Source organism: Tigriopus californicus, chromosome 8 (assembly GCF_007210705.1).
Source record: "Tigriopus californicus strain San Diego chromosome 8, Tcal_SD_v2.1, whole genome shotgun sequence".
Classification (NCBI taxonomy): domain Eukaryota; kingdom Metazoa; phylum Arthropoda; class Copepoda; order Harpacticoida; family Harpacticidae; genus Tigriopus; species Tigriopus californicus.
Window position 1 is genome coordinate 10,961,574 of NC_081447.1, and position 22,689 is coordinate 10,984,262.

At 44.0% G+C, this 22,689-nt stretch overlaps 1 protein-coding gene across 1 annotated transcript; it reads left to right on the forward strand.

Annotated features, from left to right (window-relative positions):
- The first annotated feature begins 255 nt into the window (after positions 1-255).
- LOC131885906 (obscurin-like) lies at positions 256-21,975 on the forward strand. Its single transcript, XM_059234101.1, has 24 exons — positions 256-511; positions 659-728; positions 1,244-1,492; positions 3,605-3,746; positions 3,824-4,005; positions 4,105-4,382; positions 4,448-5,294; positions 5,365-5,643; positions 6,677-6,797; positions 7,215-7,368; positions 7,449-7,636; positions 7,720-9,259; positions 9,341-11,893; positions 12,088-12,338; positions 12,407-12,607; positions 12,767-12,884; positions 13,083-13,244; positions 13,712-14,156; positions 14,222-14,433; positions 18,233-18,496; positions 19,942-20,272; positions 20,803-21,028; positions 21,339-21,444; positions 21,664-21,975. Exons 2-24 carry the CDS (start codon positions 680-682, stop codon positions 21,742-21,744), a joined length of 8,979 nt encoding a protein of 2,992 aa, XP_059090084.1. The 5' UTR covers positions 256-511; positions 659-679; the 3' UTR covers positions 21,745-21,975.
- Positions 21,976-22,689: the final 714 nt, after the last annotated feature.

The following is a 22,689-nucleotide window of genomic DNA, read 5'->3' on the forward strand; positions in this document are numbered from 1 at the left end:
GGATGGCACAGTGAAAATCCCCAATCTTTTGGCCAATTTCCAGCACCGCCACGACCCAAACGGCCACATCGGGTGCTCATTCCATTGATGAGGAATTCTTCGGCCTCAAGTCTCAAGGAGGAAGCACAACAAGTACGCAGCCTCACCTCTGCGAATCTCGAGAAGGCAGCCTCTTGTTAGCTAGAACCCTATGTAGTACGTACGTACGTACGGACGGACGGACGTACATTTTGTACATTTAGTACACACTTACGGTAGTTGGACGTGCAGGCAAAAGAAAGTCGAAAAAGTCCACTTCACATGGAGTGAATGCTAGTTTTCCAATGATGGCTGCCTAGTTAGAGAGAGAAAAGTCCTGAATCCTTGTGTGAGAGTTGAGTGTCCAGAGATTCCCATCGGACTGGTTGGCAAGCTAGAAGATCCAAGGCAAACGAGCAGTGATTGTGGTTGTTGATTGTTGGATCGGTTGTGAAATAATAGTTATTGAACCCTTGCTTAGACGCCCCATTTGGTGAGTAAATTCCTTGGTTCATTAACTAGATGGAACAGAGTGGTTCCCCGGGAGCTATGTGATATGTCATAGGTTGCATATTAATGTTGTTTGCCCTTGAATGGTCGCATGGGGAGCTGTCAATCATTGTTAGATGTTCCTTTCCAGTGATTCCAGGTGGAAATAGATATGGCTAAATTGGTGTTCACCAAGCAAGTCCAGGGCCAACTCTGTGACCGTAAGTACAAACACCCTTGTTTCTCTTGGTTGATGTGTGGTGTAATCTGTTTTATGTAACATTAATTAGGCCTGAGGTGAGGTAATCCCCACATGGTTTCCCTTCAAAAGCTCATTCACATTGTAATTGTATAGCCTGAATCCGGAAGTAAACTCATCTTCAACGGGAATTTGAAACCTATTTCACCACATGATAATATGTGTTATATGACATATAATCCATGCTCGAAACATTACTATTACTTCATTGGTTCTTTACTGAGTTTTGACCAAATCTGGTCTTTCCGTCATCCATCCACGCTCAATGGTCTGATTTTATTACAAGGAACTAGCATAATTTCTTAAGATCTAGAATTCAACGTAACTACCTCTAAACGAGCGAAATGCCAGTTATGTTACAAACAAGTAAACCTTTTACCTCTATATACCACAATTAACCGAGTACTTGATAAGATCAATATTGAGCCTTGACCTTGTTTTACTTGATGAAACTGATCATGGGCGCTAAATTTTCAGCTGGAGAGAAGGCTCTTCTGTCTTGCGCTACGGATGCCAATATCCCGGGCCTGACAGCCACATGGCTCAAGGATAACAAGCCTTTGGATGACAAGATCGCGGATCGTGTGAAGGTCATGGCTAAAGAGAACCACTTTACGCTGGAGGTAAATGGCAGCGATCCGGAAGACAGTGGGCAATACACTTGCCGCGTTTCCAGTCCCAATGGCGACACCATCACCTGTTCGGGACATTTGGAGGTCCATAAATGTGAGTTATGCTGATGGTGAGGGTACAGTCTTTATTAAACCTCGAGCACACCAGCCCCTCGCCTAGGGCTTCTTTATGGGCCATTTGTTGAATTATTGACTGCAGTTGGGGGACTTCTGCGATCCTTCAGAGAGAAGGGCGAAAGCACTCCAGAGTAGGTAAAGGCCGGGACCGACCACGTTTATGAAGATCCATACAGGGTGAAACGGGTAGAACCCTTGAACAGGCTATGGAGTGACCCTTAGACTGGACACACTTCCTCACTTGGGGAGGAAAGCGAGGGATCCAAGTGGAAACTAATTTTGTGACCTTTTTAGGAGCCGCAGTAAAATAGTTATGCGATTAGTTTGCCTCACCCAGATTCGAATGAGGTTCCAAACTAAAGGGAGGAATCACGAGCAACTTTCTTCTCTTGAATATGAACTTACATTTTTCCTTGCCTTTAATGTAGGATTGCGCACATTACAAGCATCTTAAAGTGCGGGGGTCTGACCACTAGGCCCACACATAATTGACATACGGCGTAGTTCTCTACCCCATGTAACAACGGAGCTCATATCATCGTTCCATAAATAGATATTTCTATTTAAGGTGTTGTAGCGAAACAGAACCAAGAGGCTTACCTATTGTGTCTAGATATTGTGCAAGATATTTGATTCGGTCGTCAAGCCTTTAAATTTGTCAATCTATAGTTGACAAGAGGTTTCTTTCTTACTTCCGGTGATATCTCATTTCCAAGGCTCAAGAAAAGATATTATTTTTTTAGCAAACTGTAATGTATAAATATGTTGACTAAAAAAGACGAAATAGTATTCTGAAAGTTTGCATTGTACGTTGGCCAAAGGTTCAAGAATGTAACACGAAGAAGTGTTCGCAATATTCATGAACGTTTTTCGACTTGCTTTAGATGGGATTATGTCTTTGTTCTAACTGGTAAAAGGGTTCGAACTCTCATGTTGGTACTCTTCATTAAAAAGCTCCTAGTGTGTTCTTTGATGGCCAGTATAATTTTTTTTTTAAATCAAGATCGGAACAAATCATTTCAAATCAATTAAGGCCTTATGGAATGAGCATGCTTGAGCCGGGTTCTAATAGTTTTTAAATGACGAAGAGCTGAAAGTTGTTGAAATGATGTTGGATTTTGGTTTGTACGTGCCAACGTTCCAGCTTTGACAGAATGACTTTGACAAACATTTTATCATGGTGACATTGGTACAAAATATTTGACAGCACGTGTCGAACCAATGGAGGGTCAATGATTTGCATCTTAATTGGGTATGAAGAGAATTTTTTCCAATCGAGGATATTTAACTATAGTTAAAAAGTGGCTATAGCATTCAGACAGAAATGTGATCAATCCTGTCTAGACATTGGATGAGGACTAGATTCTCCGAAAAAAAGGTTTTCTCAGCAAAGTACAAATTTAAGATTGAATAACTTCATTGCAATTGATGGAATCCCAATCACTTACTATACTCATCTAAAGATCCGACCGTGTTCTGAAATAACGTAAAGCTTCCTCAATGTACCTGCAGTAGTTGCAATTATGTGTTCTGTGATGTTCATAAACTACATACAGTTTATGCATATACCCATAACGAGTATGCTTCTTTATCCCTCAGAACATGGTAACATCCCTAGGCAGTAAAGCGAATGATTTTAAGTTCGCGTCGTGAAGAAAGTTATATTTCTTAACTAATATTTGTTGATATTTGAAATGGTGTTGAAAGCATAAAGTTATAATATGAGGAACTTTGCATAAGGCTTTCCGGCTTATATTGAAGCCGTCTAATCTCTCAACTCGTTAAAATTCTTTACAGCAGATCAACTCTTTTTCACTGAGATTTACGTAGAAATGCCAAAAGCTAATCAATGCCTTGATCATATTTTTTTCATTGTAGCGCCAGTGGTTTTTAATTTGCTTTGCACTGGATTCGTTTATGCATCTGATGATTTTTGAGAAAGCTTTATTTGTGGGCTCTACAGCACAGCTCCACCAAAGGGCCAAAATAATGCTCTGGATAGTAAATAGATGTATTATAGCATAACATAAAAATGGGATGCTTCGCGGAATAAGGAAAGTTTCATTCTAGTGAGTTTTCCGTTTTCTAGTGACCCCAGCGGAAAAGAAGGAACGTGAGGAATCGAATCATCCTGTTTTCTTGGTAAAGCTCCGAGACTCCGAAATCCTTCACGGGTCCACGGCCTCATTTATGATCCATGTTAAAGGCAACCCCAACCCGGATGTGAAATTGTAAGTCGTAGAATTTGTAGGTAGATAGTTTTGAGGCTCAAAGAACTAAAGCACACAACGGTTTATTTTGGTCTCAGTTACAAGGACGGAGTTGAAATCAAGGAAGATAGTCGGATTTCCGTGAATCGTGATCATGCTCCCCATGGGAGCTACGAGCTCACTGTTCATCAAGTGAAAGAGGATGACTCTGGAAGTTACTCTGTGGCTGCACTCAACACCTGCGGAACCGCTGAATGTGTGGCTGCAGTCACCACCAAAGGTACATCTGGCTTATTTCTTAAGTTAGTCAAACTATTGCTAGCTTTTGGTTCATCCATAACTGTTTTTAATCCTTTATTTTGCGCTGCTCTTGCCTTAGACGCCAAGGACGTGTTTGCCTTGCTTCAAGGCCACGAAAAGAAGGTGGCGGCTGGAGAAGAACCCACATTCACGTGGTTCAAGTCGGGACAAGAATTCGACCCTGAGGACAGGTTCAAAGTCTTGTTCAAGGACGAGGAGGACACGCTTGCGTTGGTGTTCCAGCATATCAACCCCGAGGATGCTGGCCTCTACACTTGTGTCGCCTCCACCTCCACAGGAAAAATCTCTTGCTCAGCCGAACTCTCTGTGGAAGGAGGGGTCCAACAACTCTTGAAGGTCAGCAGGTTGTTTTTCAGACCCTCCGGGTTTCAAAAGTCAATTCATTTGCTTTTCGGTTTCAGGAGCCGGAACCGCCGAAGATTATTTCTTCTTTGGGAGACGTCGACTCTGCCGTGGGCTCATCCGCCATGTTGGAATTCAAGATGAAGGGTTATCCCAGACCCAACATCAAATGGTCCAAGGATGGGAAACCGATTCAAGCCGGAGGCCGTTTCAAGTTCGTCAATCCTGACCCTGAGACGTGCGCCCTTATCATCACCAAGGTCGAAGCCGACGACGAAGGCAAGTACGAGGTTGTCTTGGAGAACGACCTGGGACAAGCCAAGACCGAGGGTAAACTAGTTCTGGCCGGAGCCCCCCAGTTCAAGGAGAAAATTGGGGATCAAACCACCGCCATCGACGACCCGTGGAAGATCGTGGCCAAAGTCACCGGCAATCCTCAACTCACATGGTACAAGGACGGTGTCCCAATCAAGGAGGACGGACGGATCAAATGCGTCAAGATCGACGATGAGACCTTTGAGCTCCAGTTTACGTCAACTCAAACCGAGGACAATGGCAATTGGGCCGTAATCGCGAGAAACCCTCAGGGTGAAATGTCGCAATTCTTTCAATTCTCGGCTCAGATGCTGCCTAGATTTGAGGTTAAGTTGTCGGATGTGGAGACCAACGAGAACAAGGAGGTCGTTCTTAAGTGCAAGATTGCTTGCATTCCTCCGCCTGAGGTCACATGGTTCAAGGGCGGTACGGACATCACCAAGGATCCTCGGTTCAAAGCCAGCCGTGACAAGAGTGGCTTCGATTGCTTACAGATTCCCAGCATTTCTCGCGGAATGGCCGGGGAATTCGAGGTGAAGGCCACCAATGACATGGGAACGGCCGCTTGCAAATGCAACGTTAAAGTCAATAGTAAGCAGGCCAATCCAATTTCACTCCAAGAAAGAAAGCGTATTGAGATAAGTTTGATTTTACCCAACAGCCAAGCCCGTGTGTGACGACATGGAAGACTCTGACGCCTTTGAGAACGACGAGTTTGCGTTCAAAATCGAATGTGACGGCGATCCCAAACCCGTGTGCAAGTGGACCAAGGATGGTAAAGCCATCGATTTGGCCGATGGCCATGTCACCATTTCCGAGAGTAATGGTATCTACTCACTGAATTTGAAACCCGTGAAAATGGACGACAAGGGCAAGTACGAAGCAGAATTCACCAATCGAGCTGGAGAGAAGAAGGTTGGAGCCAATCTCAACGTGTTAGGTGAGCGAATATACAACAGAACCATGGAACTCAAGCCTAACTGAACTGAACTGGACTGAAACTTGAGACTCTATCGGTATCTTCACCCTAAATTGACAATAGACCCACTGTACTCGTATGTCGGAAATGGGCTAAATGAGAAGGGCACAAACAAAGCCAATTTTCGTCCTGAAGTAACATGCAGAAATTCCAAAACCCTTTGTCCATTCAAGCTCGAGTTAAATCATTTATCATGGTACTGCCAATATAATTTTGGAACGCAAAATTTTGAAGATGTATTCAATCGACAGAAAAAGTCCCATTGGCTCAAGTTATTACGTAATAATAATGATAATAATTATACACTTTATAGCACTGCTTCAGCTTAGCTGAAAAATTGGTCGAAGGGTATTCCTGGTCAAAAAGGAAAAAAAAAATGAAAACACATTTCGAAATCTAGAGCAAATCTTGTACAGAGATGATTTTAGAACTAAAAGAGGAGAGAACAAGAACTTCAGCTTTTAATTATCATATTCTAGTCACACTCTAACTTGAGCAGCTCCTAGGGAAGGGCAAACTTGACAACGATTCCTTGAGGCCCAATCTCAGCCTGACTCTAGGCAATTAGTGTTGATGACATGTTACTGTACACACACCTTACCTGTGCGGACAAGAATGACATCCATTTTTTGTTCATTTCTTTCTCGATGAAGAATATGAAATTTCGAATTCTGCTTTGGATGGGACTTAAAAGACCTGTAACAATGTTACGAGGCTATCCGAGCAAATCAAATCTTGATAATTGAATAATACAATGTCGTTCAAATTCATCACAGAGGCTGGATTTGTCGACAAATCAAATCATGAGTGAATACGAAATTGTGTTTGTGCCATTTTTCGTCAATCAAGTTGAATGGAGACAGCACGTCTTTGACGCTTTTGGCTCCATGTGTACATACAAATATGATATAAAAGTTTTGAAGCAGCAACTTTGATCTTTCCCATTCCTGATGCTAAAAGCGTTTTCATTCTATTGTCTTTCACTTTGTTCCAGCCGAGGATGAGTTGAAGAAACCTAAGTGCATGGAGGACCTAAAAGACAAGAAGGCCAATAAAGGTGATAAAGCCTTCTTCCATGTCAAAATCCGAGGAGAGCCCACCCCAACAGTGAAGTGGTAAGAACTTGTGCAATGAAGACCAGTTCCAACTACGTAGAACAGTGATGTTAGTCTAGGAACACAGGAACAAGAAGACAAGGTGTTCCCAGGAATGTGTACACAGACGAATAATCCACCGAGAAGGGAGAATGCATTTCCCGGTCTCTGGGGAACGATGAATTACTTAAACTGAGAGAAGTGCCATCAGATTACAACCTGACGTTAGAAGCGAAATAAGGCAGTGGAGGCCAAGTATTCTCTCCTCATCATTACTTAACAGAATCTCAAAAATGTTGCTTAGGTCCAGTGAAGATTTTATTCCCTCCGACTTCGTGAAATGTCATTCATGAAAAGAGCTAGTAGAGAAAAAGTCTAATACTTTCATGCGATTGAAGAGACTGATTGATTTCGATCTAATCCGTGTGCAATTTTAAGGTTTCTGAACGACAAAGAGTTGACCGAAGGCGGACGCTTCCATATGTCCGAAAAGGACTTTGTTTACCGTCTGGACATCAAGGACATTTCAGAAGATCTCGTTGGTAAGGTCAAGGTCGTAGCCATGAATGAAAATGGAGAAGACTTGAGAGAGGTAAGAATGAATGAAAAGCTGCTATAGCGCTTACTTTTCAATAGGTCAATCATATGAATTTTTTCTCGCACCATGCATAGGCTGCTCTTGACGTTTTGTACGAGCCAGAGTTCGAAACTATGGGCGAATTCAAGGCTGGACCGGGAGATGTGGCGAAGGTCGTATGCCGAGTGAAGGCCTCGCCTGATCCCGACATTTTCTGGTCCCGAAAGGGTGAGGATGGAAAAGTGGAAAAGATTGAAATCAAGCCTGGTTCCAAATGGGAAAGGTGATTCAATACAATTACCTTACTTAATGGGTATATAATGTATGTGTGGAAAACATGTGCTGATATGCTATCCCGATTGATAGATGCCATTTGTCAATGGAAAAGGATGGACCCTGGGAGGTTCACACTCTCACCATCAAGGATACAGTCTTGGAGGATGCTGGTGAATATCAAGTAAATGCCAGCAATCGTGTTGGCAAGAAGGAGGTCATCGGAAGCCTGAAAGTGGTCACCGAGCCACCAAATTTCCCTGTCCCGTTGCACGATGTCAACACCAAGTTGGGTTCCACTGAGGTGTTCCAAGTTGTGGTTGGCGGTGTCCCCAAGCCGCAAGTTCAATGGATGAAAGGCGACAAAGAGTTGAAGAAGAACAAACGCATGCTCTTGGAGGAGGAGGAAGTTGACGGGGGCAAGATCAAGTACAAACTGACAATCACGGACATTGACATGAAGGATTTTGGCGATATCGTCTTGAAGGCCACCAACATGGCTGGAGAGGCTGAGTCTGTGAGCGTATTCCAAATCAACCCTGTCAAACCTACCATTGAAGCAGACTTCCCCAAGATTGCCGAGATGAAAGAAGGCGGCGACTTTGTGCTCACTGCCAAAGTGGACGGATCTCCCCCTCCAACGGCCATTTGGTTGTGTGAAGGAGAGCCCGTTAAAGCCGACGGCAAGAGAATCATCATTACGGAGGAGGAAGCCGACGATGGCAATGGCATCGTGACCACGCTGAGGATTGTGGGTTGCAAGGACGAGGATAGCGGAAAATATACTCTATTGGTGAAGAACTCGGCCGGAGAAGCTCACATGGATTCGGTTCTAGATGTGGCTGGAAAGCCCAAAGCTCCAAAGGTCATCAAAGAAATCGAGCCGAAAGAAGTCACCATCCCTGGAAAAACTCAACTGAAACTCTCTTGCAAAATCTCAGGTCAGCCCACACCTGCCATCAAATGGTTTCGCGATGGCAATGAGATCAAGGTTCGCAAGGGCGTTTTGATCTCTCAGGATGCTGGTGGAGGGGCTACCCTCATCATTGAGAAGGCCCAAGTCAGCGACGCGGGTAAATACACTGCCCAAGGTATCAACGAGGTAGGACAGGCTGAGACTTCGTGCACAGTCCATGTCACTCAGCCCAATGAAGAGCCGAAGTTCACTTCCTTGCTACGGTCGGCGAAGGCCGTCGAGGGATCACCGGTGAAGCTCGAAGGAAAGGTTACCGGTCATCCCATGCCAACTATTAAATGGTTGAAGAATGAGCAGGAATTCATTCCTGACGGCAAGCGTGTCAAAGCCTTCATGAATCCCGATGGAACCTTCGGTCTTATCTTTGAAACCACAGTCGGTGACGACAAAGGTGCCTACACTGCCGTGGCCGTTAACGCTGAGGGAGCAGAGGCCAGGTCAACTGCCAATGTGGCCATTCGAACCAGAATGAAGGAGGGCGTGGAAAAAGCCTTGCCGTCTTTCGCCAGGCCTCTGGGAGACATCGCTGTGGATGAAGGCCAAAAGCTCAGGATTACCACACCCATTCGAGGTAACCCCGTCCCGACTTTTTCTTGGACCAAGGATGGCAAACCATTGGATTCTGATCGCGTTCATTTCTTCAGTGATGGAGAATTGGTAGGTGTTCAGTGCTCATGGATTATAAATGGCCACGTAAGCAGGTCTATTAATATTTCTTTTTTTTTTACGTGCTTCTAGATTGGCATGGAAATTTCCGATGCCGTCTTAGCTGATGCAGGCAAGTATGAATGCCATTTGGTCAACGAAGTTGGTAAGACAACGGGGGAGTGCAATGTGACCGTGCACAAGATCTTCAAACCACCTGTGTTTACCAAGCATCTGACCGAAGTGAAGCAAATCCCGGGCTGCGATGCGAGGTTCATCTGTGAAGTAGGAGCCAATCCAAAACCAGAGATCCAATGGCTCTTTAATGGTAAACCAGTCGAAGATGGAGGCCGTTATAAGATCAAGACCAATGGTAACATTCGATCGCTAAACATCAAGAAGATCACGGAGGCCGACATGGGCGAGTACAAGTGTGTGGCCAAGAACAAAGAAGGTGAAGCTGAGAGTAAGGCCAACCTCGAGGTCGTTGAATATGTGGAACGCAAGCGCAGCAACGCTCCTGAGTTCTTGAAAACCTTCGGAGATGAACTTGTCTTCCGAGGCATGAGTGCCAGATTCACCGCTTTGGTCAGTGGCGATCCTGAGCCCGAGTTCGAAGTTCTATTTAACGGCGAGCCCCTTTTGGACTCTGACAGGATCCACATCAGCCGTGATCGATCGGGCTTAATCCGAGTGAACCTTGTGTACGTGGAAGAAACCGATATTGGAAAGTATGGCTTGCGAGTTTGGAACGAGCATGGCGAAGCCTTCTGCGAGTCCAAGCTCATGTATGACGGCCTTGAAGTCCAACCTGACCAATCATTGGGTGATTGCTACATGGGATTCGACAAATACAGCATCAGTGGACTTCCGATTGCCTTGCCGGACAAGCCTCTGGTCACTCAAATGTCGGACACGAAAGTAACTCTCACTTGGAAGCCGGCTCTGGCTTTGGGACCCAATCTGGCACCCTACTACATGGTGGAAATGGCCGAGTACCCGGAAGGGGATTGGGTCGAGGTTTATGAGGAGGTCAGGGGCATTAGCTGTGACATCAATGGCCTCACGCCCCTCCGCGATTATCGCTTCAGAGTTTCTGTTCGCAATCGCTTTGGACTTAGTGACCCATCGCCCTACTGCGTGGCCCATAGGACACTTTTGGCGGATGATATGATTCCCAAGGACCTGTTTTTGGAAGAAGGAGCCAAATTTGACTTGTCGCAGTCATGCCGCTTTCCCAAGGGCTTTGACATCTACAAGGAGCCCTATGAAGGGTTCACTCATGCCCCTCGGTTTTTGCAACAAGAGGATAAAACGCAATACGGTGTGAAGAATGCTTCACCTGAAATCATGTGGAACTTGTACGGTTTCCCCATGCCCGATGTGTCCTTCAAGTTTGAAGGTCAGGACATCGAGATTGGGGACAAGTTCTCGTTCAACTACTCAAGGAATGGCGTGGTTAGTCTTCAAGTGAGGGCGTTCTCCGCTGCTGATGTGGGCGTTTACGAATGTGTGGCACGGAATGACTCAGGCGAGGCCAGTCAATCGGTTCAAATGCTCCTGGCCCAACCTCCAGAATTCATTCGAGCTCCCACCGAAGTCAACTTGGTGGGGGTCAATGGAGGCAAGATCGAATGCCAGATCTTTGGTGTGCCCACGCCCAAAGTGGTGTGGTACAAGGATTATCATCCACACAAGGAAACATTCCGTGTTCAGGCCTACCATTACCCTCCAGATGTGTACACCATGTACTTCGAAGACTACATCACCAAGGACGAAGGTCTTTACACTGTGGTGGCTTCCAACATGTGTGGCTCTATTAACCACTCGGTGATTGTGAGGATCATGGAGGACGAGAGGGAATATGAATGGATGACCTACCGGAGGACCAAGCAAATTATCCCCAAAACACGTGGGTTTGATAAATACTATCACATGTGCGAGGAAATTGGCCGTGGCACTCAAGGAATAACTAGCTTCGTACAACAAATCATGCCCATTGAAGCCGACCAATCAGGTCACCACGTGGTTGAGGAGGCGGATTCCAAGTACTGGTGGCTTCATCGCGGAGTAAAGGAACATGCTCCCACCATTGACCCAGTCATGATCCCGTATCGCTTCACTGGCGGTAACTTTGCAGCCAAAACAATGCACGGCACCGGACAATTCAAGTCATGGATGATGAACGAGTTCGAGATGATGAACTTGCTCCATCACCCCAAGCTGATCCGCTTGGTGGATGCCTATGATGCCCGGGATGAGATGACCCTCATCACGGAAATGGCCACTGGCGGCGAGCTCTTGGATGTAGTCACCTCCGAGAAATACATCACCGAGATCGAGGTGGCCATGATCGTTCGGCAAATTCTCGAGGGCTTGGAATACATGCACTCCAAGAGCATCGGTCATCTCGGTTTGACCCCCTGTGATGTACTGTTCACTCGACCTGGAGGCACCGACCTCAAGATTGCCGATTTCTCCCTCGCCAAACGAATTGTGGGCAGTGTCAAGACTGAATACGGCCAACCCGAGTTTGTGGCCCCCGAAATTGTGAACGGTGAAGGAGGTGGTTTTGGATCTGACATGTGGTCAGTGGGCATCATCACTTATCTCCTACTGTCTGGGGTCTCTCCCTTCCGTGGCCAGGTAAATACAGGGGGCTTTTGAAAAAAAAACCGTTTTCTCACTATACCTACCTATGATTTCTGTATTACTTTGTGTATTCTTTGTGTCTATGTATTCTGGGTATCAAACTGAGACAGCCATACCATTCATTAGGAAACAAATGATGGCCAAATATGTCAGATTCGATTCGATGCATCACGCTCTCTTTTCTGCAGAATGACCGGGAAACCCTGCAACGTATCCAAATGGGGGATATCGATTTCGACTTTGAGTTGTGGCAAAACATCTCCCGAGAGGCCAAACATTTCGTTGCCAACATGCTGGTTTACAAACCCGAAGAGCGAATGAGTGTTCGCCAAGCACTGGCTCATCCTTGGCTCCAGATCCTCAAGCAACCTGGCATCGAAATCAGTGAGCAGTATCAAATCTCCACCGAGAGATTGAGGAACTATTATAATGGGTTGAAGTAAGACTTGAACTGCGTTAGTGTCAGTCCCAAAGATACGAGTCACTGATGGGTGATGCACTTTCTAGGGAATGGTATGCCAACGCCTCCTGTGACTTCTTTTACCGTCGACGACCTTTGGCCGGGGCCTTCACTCATCCCTCGTGCATGGTTTATCCACCTGGTGAGCCTGAGCCCATGCCTGAGAGGACCCCCGAACCACCCAAATTGGAGGAGAGAGAATGGCGTCGACCATCTTACACCATTGAGCCATTCGAGAACCCATCCAAGTAAGAACTTGGAGGAAAACTTTTATCGATTACTCCCGATCAATAACATCCTAATCCTAAGAACAGTCATTTGAGAAGCCTAGGATATATTTTTTTCCCTTTTCGGGAAAGAGCAGAAAACTCCGAACCTCTACCTTAATTGGACTATTTCCTCTCCAGTTACCAAATTGGACCCGACTCGTACTTGCTTCAAGTCAAGGATCCCGGGTTCCCGGCACGGCTCCGAGAGTATCTGGGTGTGGCTCGAACAACCAGCAGAGAGTTTAGGGATGTGACGGTAAGGGTATGATATCCCAATATGCTTACCCTCAGTTATTGAACGCCATCGAGAAATTGAACGTACGAGAAAAATGATAACATGAATGAACTGTCATTGCCCTTCAACTTCCGAACGTTCTGTTGCTGAATCTTGAGAGGAAATCGCTTTGTCATTTGCTTTTCAACATGCACATAATTGCTTTTCATTTACTTGAAGTGCCCCATTGTGAAAGAGCGGAGGCGATTCATTGACGTCATGGAAGAGGAAATTGAGATTCGTCGAGAGGATCGCTTGGAGGCTTGGGGTCGAGATGATTTCTCGATTTATAAGCCCCACAAGGTCCTCCAAGTTCAGGAGGGTGAAGAAGTTACCATGGAGGTGAGATACTTTGACATTCAACGGGTTACCTCTCCTTCAGCTTTCTAACAAAACTGTTGTGACTAAGATAGAATGTGCCTTCCTGAAGGTCAGTCAGTGGTACAAAATATCAAATCCGTACGACGATAACAATCACATCGACTGCACGTACGTTCGTTTCCCTTTGACAGAATAAAGGACAGATATCTTTGATCAAAGGACGCTGCTAGTACACGCATGCTTAGGCCACCGCACAAATAACAATATGCCTTAAAGGCTATATTGGGCCTGAATATATTGCTTTATTTAAAGCAACATGACAATGGAGGCAAATACCCCAATACAGACGATACTTTCAAGTTCATTCTGAATGCAAATCACGATCGTCAACGCACGATGTTCATTTTTTAATGCTTTGGCCATTCACCGATGAGGAACGTGACTATTTCTGAATAACCACGATCGAAGGATTTCCCTCGACATTGCAGTACACCAAGGAGAGGGAGGTGATCGATGGAACCACGCCTTTCTTCAGAGAGAAGCCCAGTGATTTGGCTTTGGCTGAGGGCGAGCCTCTGGAGATCACCTGCATGGTGGCCGGGGATCCCAAGCCCTCGATCCAATGGTTGAAGAACGACCTCGTGTTCATGGATGACTCGAGACTCTCTTTGTCCAGTGATGACGTGGGACGATCCCGATTGATCTTGGATCCAGCCATGCCATCTGATGCCGGTCTGTACAAGATCGTAGCTCGAAATGTGCTCGGTCAATCCGTTTGTAACGTGCGCGTGGTTCTCGGAGACATACCTGAATCGCCGGACAGTCCAATTGTGGAAGCAATGACTGACACGGACATGCTCTTGTCGTGGAAGACACCCAGTCGTCTCAACCATTCCCCCATCATCTGCTACAAGGTCCAAATGGGCTACATTGGTGAGTCCAGCTCTTTTGTAATCCGTGACTTGGGGGTGCTTCAAAAGTATGACCTTTCGCATCAGATACGGACATTGATTGGGTGGATCTGGCCGACGACATCAAGCACGAGTATTTTGTCATTGACAATCTCCGTCCTTCCAATGGCTACAAGTTCCGAGTGGCAGCTATGAACAAATTTGGCTGGAGTATCCCGTCCATTCCATCTGGCATTGCCATGACACCCTCGAGTGGATCCAGCAAGGCCGAGTTCTACGACATCTTGCAAATGCTTCAGGTAAATATTCATAACAATGGACAAAATAGTGTGCCATACAATGGGACAAGAAAGCTTTGGGCCCCAATCATGCCTCCCCATTGGTTTGTGTCAGTACAACAAAGGCTGTCGTTTAAAAAGATATCCGAGTGATCAAAGACTCCAAATAGATTGATGTAGAATCGTTGTGCTATCCCATGGTCCTTCGAGTTTTCATGTCACACTGTGCTTACAGTATTTGAGGGGCAAGGGGAGACTTCCGGGATGGAAAGGAGTTGTGATCACGTGGAGAAGGGAGGTCAAATGGGTTGGGAATTTAACAGACTTGAGATTCATCTGAAGAGGGTTTTTGAATTTACGGAAAATCAAAACTAAAGAAAAGAATTATGTTTTTTCAAAAAAATGGTTTGGTCATTCATAAGCTATTCAACGGATGTTTGTGAAATTTTACTCAATTGATAAAATGGGCTTGCTTTTCCAATCGAGTTTACAGTATGCATATACCCAATTATGGTCCAATATTACAAAACAAGATTAGTCCCTTCTGTTTTCGTTCAATGTCATATTTGGGTATAAGACAAAAGGTGCATCTCCACCCATGACAGGCAAAACTTGGTCTGACAATTAAAGCTCCATCGACTTCATCCAAATGACCGTCAAAACTATTTGTATTTGAATTAAAACTTCCCCAGAAAGGAAGCGCATATAGAACATCCCAAATAATTTCGAAGTTTTCGTCACTGGAAAACTCGAGTTGTATCTCCAAGTCAAGAACAACAGTTGCGTTCGTTCCGTTCAAAGTAGCATTTTCGAGCCGCACCAATTCACGTGCATTTCTCTTGGCGTATTCTATCACAATCTATAAAATCATCAGGTCAATTTAGGACATGATGGAACCATTGAAAGACCTATCGTCCAAATGGATGACTTTGAATTCACCCAAACGCCTTGGTATTTCCTCATTAGGCATACTTTCATTACACCCAAGTCGTATTGCTTTTCAGTATATTGATTCGAAACTGATACAAAACAAATATTCACAATATGGGGGCATTTCTATAATTCACATCCTCCTTTGAAAATGGAACTGATTTTTCACGCTGCTTAAAGGAAGCCTAAGGAATTCTCGGAAACGGACAACTCGCCGTCAATCCAATGTAGCCCACGAGATCACGTCAGATTTGAAATCTTTTCCAACATTTGGACTGAGAAGCTAAAAATAGCTTTGGAACTACAGGGGTTACGTCGATCCACGCCGAAACCAGCGAATTCGCGCTCCTAATCCAGCCTCGTTGTCTACCAATTCCCAGGGTGACAGATCAATAAGTTGGCAATTTACGACTGAGAAGAGAAAACTAACTCTTACGAGTTGTCAAGGAGAAAGAAAGACAACTTTTGGTTCCCAGTTGATTTGATGGTACGACGCTCGAGCCTCAAAGATGTCTCAAAAGAGTGAAGGGACATCGAAGAGAAGATTGATGGCCCGGTTAAAATTTTGATACTTCAAAAGCCAGTCCGGAATTTGGTTCAATTTTCCGTATCTCACAGACCGATAATTCGAGGAACTGGCCTAATTGCCCCTTTTTCTACACAGCCGGTCTCGATTTTGCATTTGGATTTAGATTTACTGCAACGCTTTGCTTGTCCCATAAGGTCATGAACCGAATAGCGGGTTAGCGATAAGCGACCTTAACTATTCGCTTAACCATTCCCACCACTGGCACCAAGATAAAAGGTCTTCTTTTCACTTATTCTCCATGACATTAAGCAATAAGAAAACGTCTTGACAAAGAAGTCAATGTCAGTTTTCAGTTTCAAATCGCACTAGGGTTCCACATTTTAATCTTCAGACCATCTAAAAAACAGTCCAGGAAACCTGGCTGCCAACCAACATCTGGTTAGCCAATAAAGAGTGTCAATGCGACATTGAACCAACAGAGCTATTCAATGCAGTAAAAGTATATATTGTTCTCTTGGCTCGTAGGAAGAAATCTCTGGGCCTATAAAAGGAAACTTTAGTCTTTTTTTGGCCAGTAACATTCCTCAGTAATAACAATAATGACAAGGAGAATCCGGATATTTTGTCTCCTTTTTCGAGTGCCAAAACAACGTTGTCACAATTCAAGATGTCGGTCGTCTTCCATGGTTGCAATTTTCTAGTACAGGCTCTCCGTGCGAAGTGAAAATGAACAATGTTCTTCGTTCATGAAGCATGGAAAGACTTCTTCAAACATTCGAATGTGGGACAGAGGTCCGTTTGGAAAGGTATTTTACGATCTCATGGAGGTCATCCAAGACCCGCATTGAATCATGAGGAGCCGAAATCTTGGTCGAGGTTAAATGAAGTGTTTCTCCTTGAAGGCCTATATTGCTTGTTTTGGTTCGCAATATCATAGCGCCATCGATGGCTGCTTTTGAAGTGGGACTGAGAGACGTCTATTGAATGTGGGATCAAAATGATCGGATGGGATCTCTTTGACCCTGAGGACAAAAACAACCAGGTTCCTCCAGGGAATGCACCAACCAGGCGCTGTCATAAAACCGCTAGTACCTTATTTGAGAGCACTTGGGCCTCTGAAGCAAGACGAAGAAGAGATGGCCACATTTTAGCCAGAGACGTGCAGGCCCAATCTACAGTACAGTATGTAGTAGTGGCAACAATTGAAAAACTAGATAGCCTGTATTGCAAACGAAATATCGGCTCGATCTAGTCAAGGATGTAACCTAATCTAACCTAATAAGGGTGTCTCTGTCTTAGCAGAATAATTTGAGGTCTCTTAACCTGCTTAAAGTGATGAAGGTCACTGAAGGTTTTAAGTACCTATTTAGGGACTGTACTATAGTTCAAACAATCTGTATGGACTAATTAATCTAGGAGGCTGCATGGCATACATTTAGCATGGAAAAAACGAATATTCAAACAACAAACAGAGAAATCTTATGAATGGTCCTTTTGACGTCTTCAGCCGAGTAGTTACGTAGCTCTTTTTTTATGAGACCCCTTGTCACGGAAAAATATAATGCAATCTTAAATGCAGCATTTTACCTGAAAAAGCATGGAAGCATATCGGTCACCCTTCGAGTCGCTGGTTCCACTTCGATGAGTCATTGAATGAAGAGGAAGGTTAGGTTACCCATCATCAACTAAAAGGTTAATATGAAACTTGAGACCATTGCTCAACTAAAGGAGGGATTACTGTAATATTCTACTCTAATTATTACATTAAGATAATCTATTCACTATAACAATGGACTAGTTGCAATTTCTGATGCAAGAATGAGAGTTCTTTGACCGTGGGAACTAGGTCACAGTTTCCGCCGAATAGAGGATATTCAAATATGGAACAATTATGCTGGGTTGAGCCAAAGCTCTTTGCTTCCTGAATTTCTTTCCTTCAAACATCCCACGAAGTCCAAAATACATTCTTCAAGAATTTAGGAGGAAAATTGTGAAAGTTGTGAAAGTTTCTTATTCGCTCTTCTGGAATGCAGTGAGAGTGGGCCTACAACATAAACCGATGAACGGAAAGACGGCCATTTTTTGTAATCTATGGTTGTATGTAAATAGAGCTCAACCTAAACTATCAATTGGAAAATTCGTTTGTTTTGATAAAGAAAACATTCCTATGCATTCGTTGTCTGAGCATTGGTATATCTCCTTTAGTTACTTATTGGTTGATTGAAATACCTTGGAGGCAAATACGGGGCTAAATGATCGCGCTTTTTGTGATATACGTATTAAATCCATGTCCGTAAAATGGTTTTGCCATGGTACTTGTAGCACTGAGACTCACTCACCTGCACTTTTCCTTGCCTTTAGGCTCGAGAGGACATCAACCTGGACTGTGAAGACAACATCCTCTCCTATGAGAACGAGAAGAAGGCTAGCAAGATGTCAAATGAGACGCCCAAGGAAGTGGATTTCATGTCCGAACTCATGCTAGGTCAGTTCTCGCTCACTTGCAATATCAGTCACAAGGGTAAAATCTCCACGGCCAAAATCTACGACAAATCGGATCCTGACGGCGCGGATGCGGCTAAGCGAGAGTTCAAAAATCTCAAGTCTCTTCGCCACCAAAGAATGGTAAGTGATACGGAATCCCTTCAAGTTAGAGAAATGCTTGTACTTTTGGACTGCTTCCTCAGTTTCAAATTAGGCTATGAAAGAACAAAATTTAGCGAAGTTTTAATCTTGAATGGACTGATTATCTTTTAAGGTACTACTTCCATCCCAAACATGAAAAGACCCTTTACGATGAGAGAAAATCACACTTGTTATGGGACATATCTGAGTTGACTATTAGAGAACGGATTTTTCCCCGTACGTTAGATCAATGAGTACAAATCGTAACACATTTGGTGGCATGTATTGTGTAATACTGGCGATCATTTCGCAAGCAAAAAAAGGCTCCTTGGCCTAAAAGTACAATTTTTCCTCAAGGGTTGAATCGTTTTGACTCATTGATTCTCAACCAATCATCTCCGAGGAAACAACATCATCTCCTTTTTATTTCGAGCTGCCTTCTCAAAAACACCGAATATGATCTTACAGAACTTGTTTTTGAATGAACTATTTTCAAAGCTTAACAGTTATTGTATCTCTGAAGTGCATTATTCTCTTGCACGTTGTAAAAATGAATGCAATGTACCAATAATGGGAACTGAAGTTAGTTTGACCTCAATCTCAGTCTCAGATGACCAATTCGAGAAGCATCTTTCTTTTGTAGATAGAGTACATCCATTTTCAGAAACATTCGTGAGTTTTGGCATTAACAAAGGTTTAAGGGCAATCTTGGTGACCGGAGAGGATTAGGGCGGGCCTCAGAGGCTCTGGAAGTCAAGTGAGGATAGTGTTTACCTTGATATATCGGATCAATCTGCACTCACCATTGACTGCTACGCTTACAGTGAGCAGATTAACACTACCCGTGATAATTAGGCCATGTTTTTCATCTCCTAGACTTATCCGTGCCCATTCGGAGAGTTCTATCAGCAACTTTCAAGGGTTTCATTGGAACTACCAAAGACACTTTTGAGTCCTACTACTGGACACTCAATAATAAGCCACGCACCCTGAGGCTTCTTGCCACCCTTCCAGCAATTCCCGAGTCCTTTCCAGGATGTTTATGTTCATCAACCCATTTCCTTTCATCCAGCCTATAAAAAGGAAGATTTGATTGGAGTTTCATAGCTCTTAAGTACAAAAGATGCAATCAATTCCACACCATATGTTCATACACGAATGTAGAACATACCTTTTGGCCTTGGCTGCATGACGTCATGGAAACGAGCATTGAAAGTTTGAAATAGCACTCCAAGTGTACAGTGAGCAACGTATTTTAAAAGATGTTACCACTAGCCGATCAAGTTCTTTGTCACTATTAGGAAACTTTTCATAAGGGTTTCACTTTGAAAAACAGATCCTGGGTATTGGATCAATTGATCTCTCATGAATAATACATGGGCCTTTCCAACACATTTCCATTGATCTTGCGTTCATTTGATTCTCGCTACATTGTCTCCCTCCAGGTGACCCTTGTGGAGGCCTTCGAGAACGACAAGATGTGTCTCTTGAAGATGGACACCTTACCCGGAACGGATGTTTTGAGTTATTTAGCCGAGCGTGCCACTTATTCCGAGCAAATGGTGGCAGATATAGCCAGTCAGGCGATTGACGCCCTCGGTTATATTCATTGGCGAGGCAAGGTCTATCTCAATTTGGAGCCGGGAAACATCATTGTTTGCTCGGGTCGCTCCCTTGGCAAGACTGTCCAAGTGAAATTGGCCAACTTTGAGACCGCTCAAACGGTGGCCGAGACCGGAACACAAATCAAAGGATCCTACAACTTCGACTATGCCGGTAGGTGCTTCACTGCTTTGAGGATAGGATCGAATATACAAGTATATGCCAATGGATTTATAGCAAAATGGCCTTCATTAGCCTTTCAAGTCGTGATCAACAATTACACAAGAGGCCTAACGTAGCGCAATGTACAAAAAAGGTCAACGTCAAGATTTACAGTACCTGTACATATATTATGTGGGTGGTAATTGTGAGTTGAAAAGGTTCAACTTGGATTATTTTTGTATAACCCAAGCAGAGCATGACTTTCTAGCATGATTAGACTCCTGGAGTGTTTTAACATTGAAAGACGTGCGTCGACAAGTGTATTTAAGTACAATGGTCTAAAATCTCGTTGATAAAGCCTCGGTTCGTGACGACATTTGTACAAAAGAAATGTCAAGCCAGCATTCCACACTTACGCAAGCCAAACATGTACTGGTCATTGGTATTCTGACTAGCTCTCTCAGATAAATCCTAACGTGCTTATGAAAAACAGAGTTGATGAGTGAGATCAGGATCCAATTTGCTCGAAATTATCTTTTCAGCTCCCGAGATCCTGAAGGAGGCCCAAGCATTTCCCCAATCCGATGTGTGGAGCTTAGGTGTTCTCTTGTACGTGCTTCTGTCCGGTCAACTCCCTTTCAAGGGTGAGACAGCAGAGGAAACACGGGACAATATCCTCAATGTCCGGTTCAAATTTGAGTGGCTTTACAAAGAGACCACCATGGAGGCCACCCGATTATTGATGTGGATCTTTAAGAGCACTCCTTGGTAAGTAGACATTTCATAGATTGCCTTGACTTGCCATGAACGCTTCTTCGCCTATAGTACTAGAGTAGTTGGTCCATTTCTGATTTGAATTGGAAAGGTGTCATAACAAATTCAAAAAGAGGATTGCACTGTCATATCTTGTAATGCCGCCAAACAAGCGGCCCCACGTTTGACCCGGGAAATTGGTTTACCTCCTGGGGTCTTCGATCGGGTCGATAATTCCATTAGAGAAGAAACCCTAATATCGTTACCCCACCTGATGTTCCTCGAAACTTTCCATTCACATTGATCTTCATTGATTCACTTTTAGGAAACGTCCCTCATTGGAAGAGATCCAAACTCACCGTTGGCTGAATCCCTTTGATTATATGGCGAAGAAACGGGCCAGAGCTTATTTCCCATCTATCAGGATACAGGTATGATGTTCAATGACCAATTTTGAGTAACACGTGCTCCTTGATCATAGCTATTGTTGAGTCTGGTACCATGTGTGTCTAAACGCACACGGTCCTGTTGCACATGTTGTCGCTTCCTTCTGAGACTTGAGACAAGAAAGGAGCCAATTGAGCCGTTGTCGTGCAAATGATATGTATGACCAATTCCTTGGGTTCATGGGAATCTTGTGTACGTTGCAGAAATTCGCCCGAGAATACCACCGATCTCGCCCACGGATGGAAATGGATGCCGCATCGTTTTTCTCCAAGATGCTTGATTAAGCGGCAACAGGCATTCCCGATAAAGGTCGTTCGACGAGGAAGACCATCCCATTGATAAATCCACAGCAGCAAAAACCTTATGTCTTCCCATTTGATCTTAGTCTTTGTCCTTTTTCTGTCTCATTGTCTCTCTTTCTCTCTCTCTCTCCCCCATGTCAATGTCTGAATAAAGTATCACTCTCCACTTGAAAAAACGTTGCAATACAATGGTGACAGCTTTAAAAAAATACATATTCTAAAGTTTATTTTTATTTTTCGGGACGTAAAACTTGAGTCAGCCAAGCAGATACTTCTTCACGTTAAAAAGAACATGAACAATTAGTTTCAGAGTGAGAGGGCTTTCTTGTTATGCTTTTATTAGAACAAGCTATCAACCTTGAGTAAAAAGTGTGCTTCACCTACCAATTAGCACTATAGCGTCCGTGGGCCACTCACTTTCATTTTCACATAAGGGAATGTGTTCTTCATTCACGTCGTGCCGACGCTCAAATATTTACGTCAATCCTTCAGTTTGCACTTGTTTTTTAACTTTGGCCGTTCACACAGTCTTCAATGTCTTTTATCTTTAAGATACAGATGGAAATGTTTTAGGTTCACCATGTCAGATTGTTGTACACAATCAACTTGGAACATTTCCATGTATTTGAAAGCACCAGGTTATGTGCAAACTGGGATGGTTTTTCATCGTGAGGCTTCTTGCATGTGGCTTTCACCTCATATTAACAGGCGGAAAACTAGCTCAGCTGATCTAAATAAAGCGGGAAAGGGTGTTAATTTGCTCTTTAAAGAAAAACGAGTTATCCATTCGCAATAAAGTTATATTTTTTGGATTTTTCGAGTTCTTGCAATATCCCATTAGGAACGACAGCTGGCAACAAATGAATAACACAAAAGGTTCGTTGTCATGAGCCGATGGAATGAATTTCATTATTTTGTATGACCCCT

What these genes read in the sequence shown, in the direction of transcription:
- LOC131885906 (XM_059234101.1), top strand. Translation starts at nt 680, where the DNA reads ATGGCTAAATTGGTGTTCACCAAGCAAGTCCAGGGCCAACTCTGTGAC. An exon ending in GGCTGCAGTCACCACCAAAG is followed by an intron (nt 4,006 to 4,104) that starts GTACATCTGGCT and finishes CTCTTGCCTTAG; the next exon opens with ACGCCAAGGACGTGTTTGCC. An exon ending in AGCCAATCTCAACGTGTTAG is followed by an intron (nt 5,644 to 6,676) that starts GTGAGCGAATAT and finishes ACTTTGTTCCAG; the next exon opens with CCGAGGATGAGTTGAAGAAA.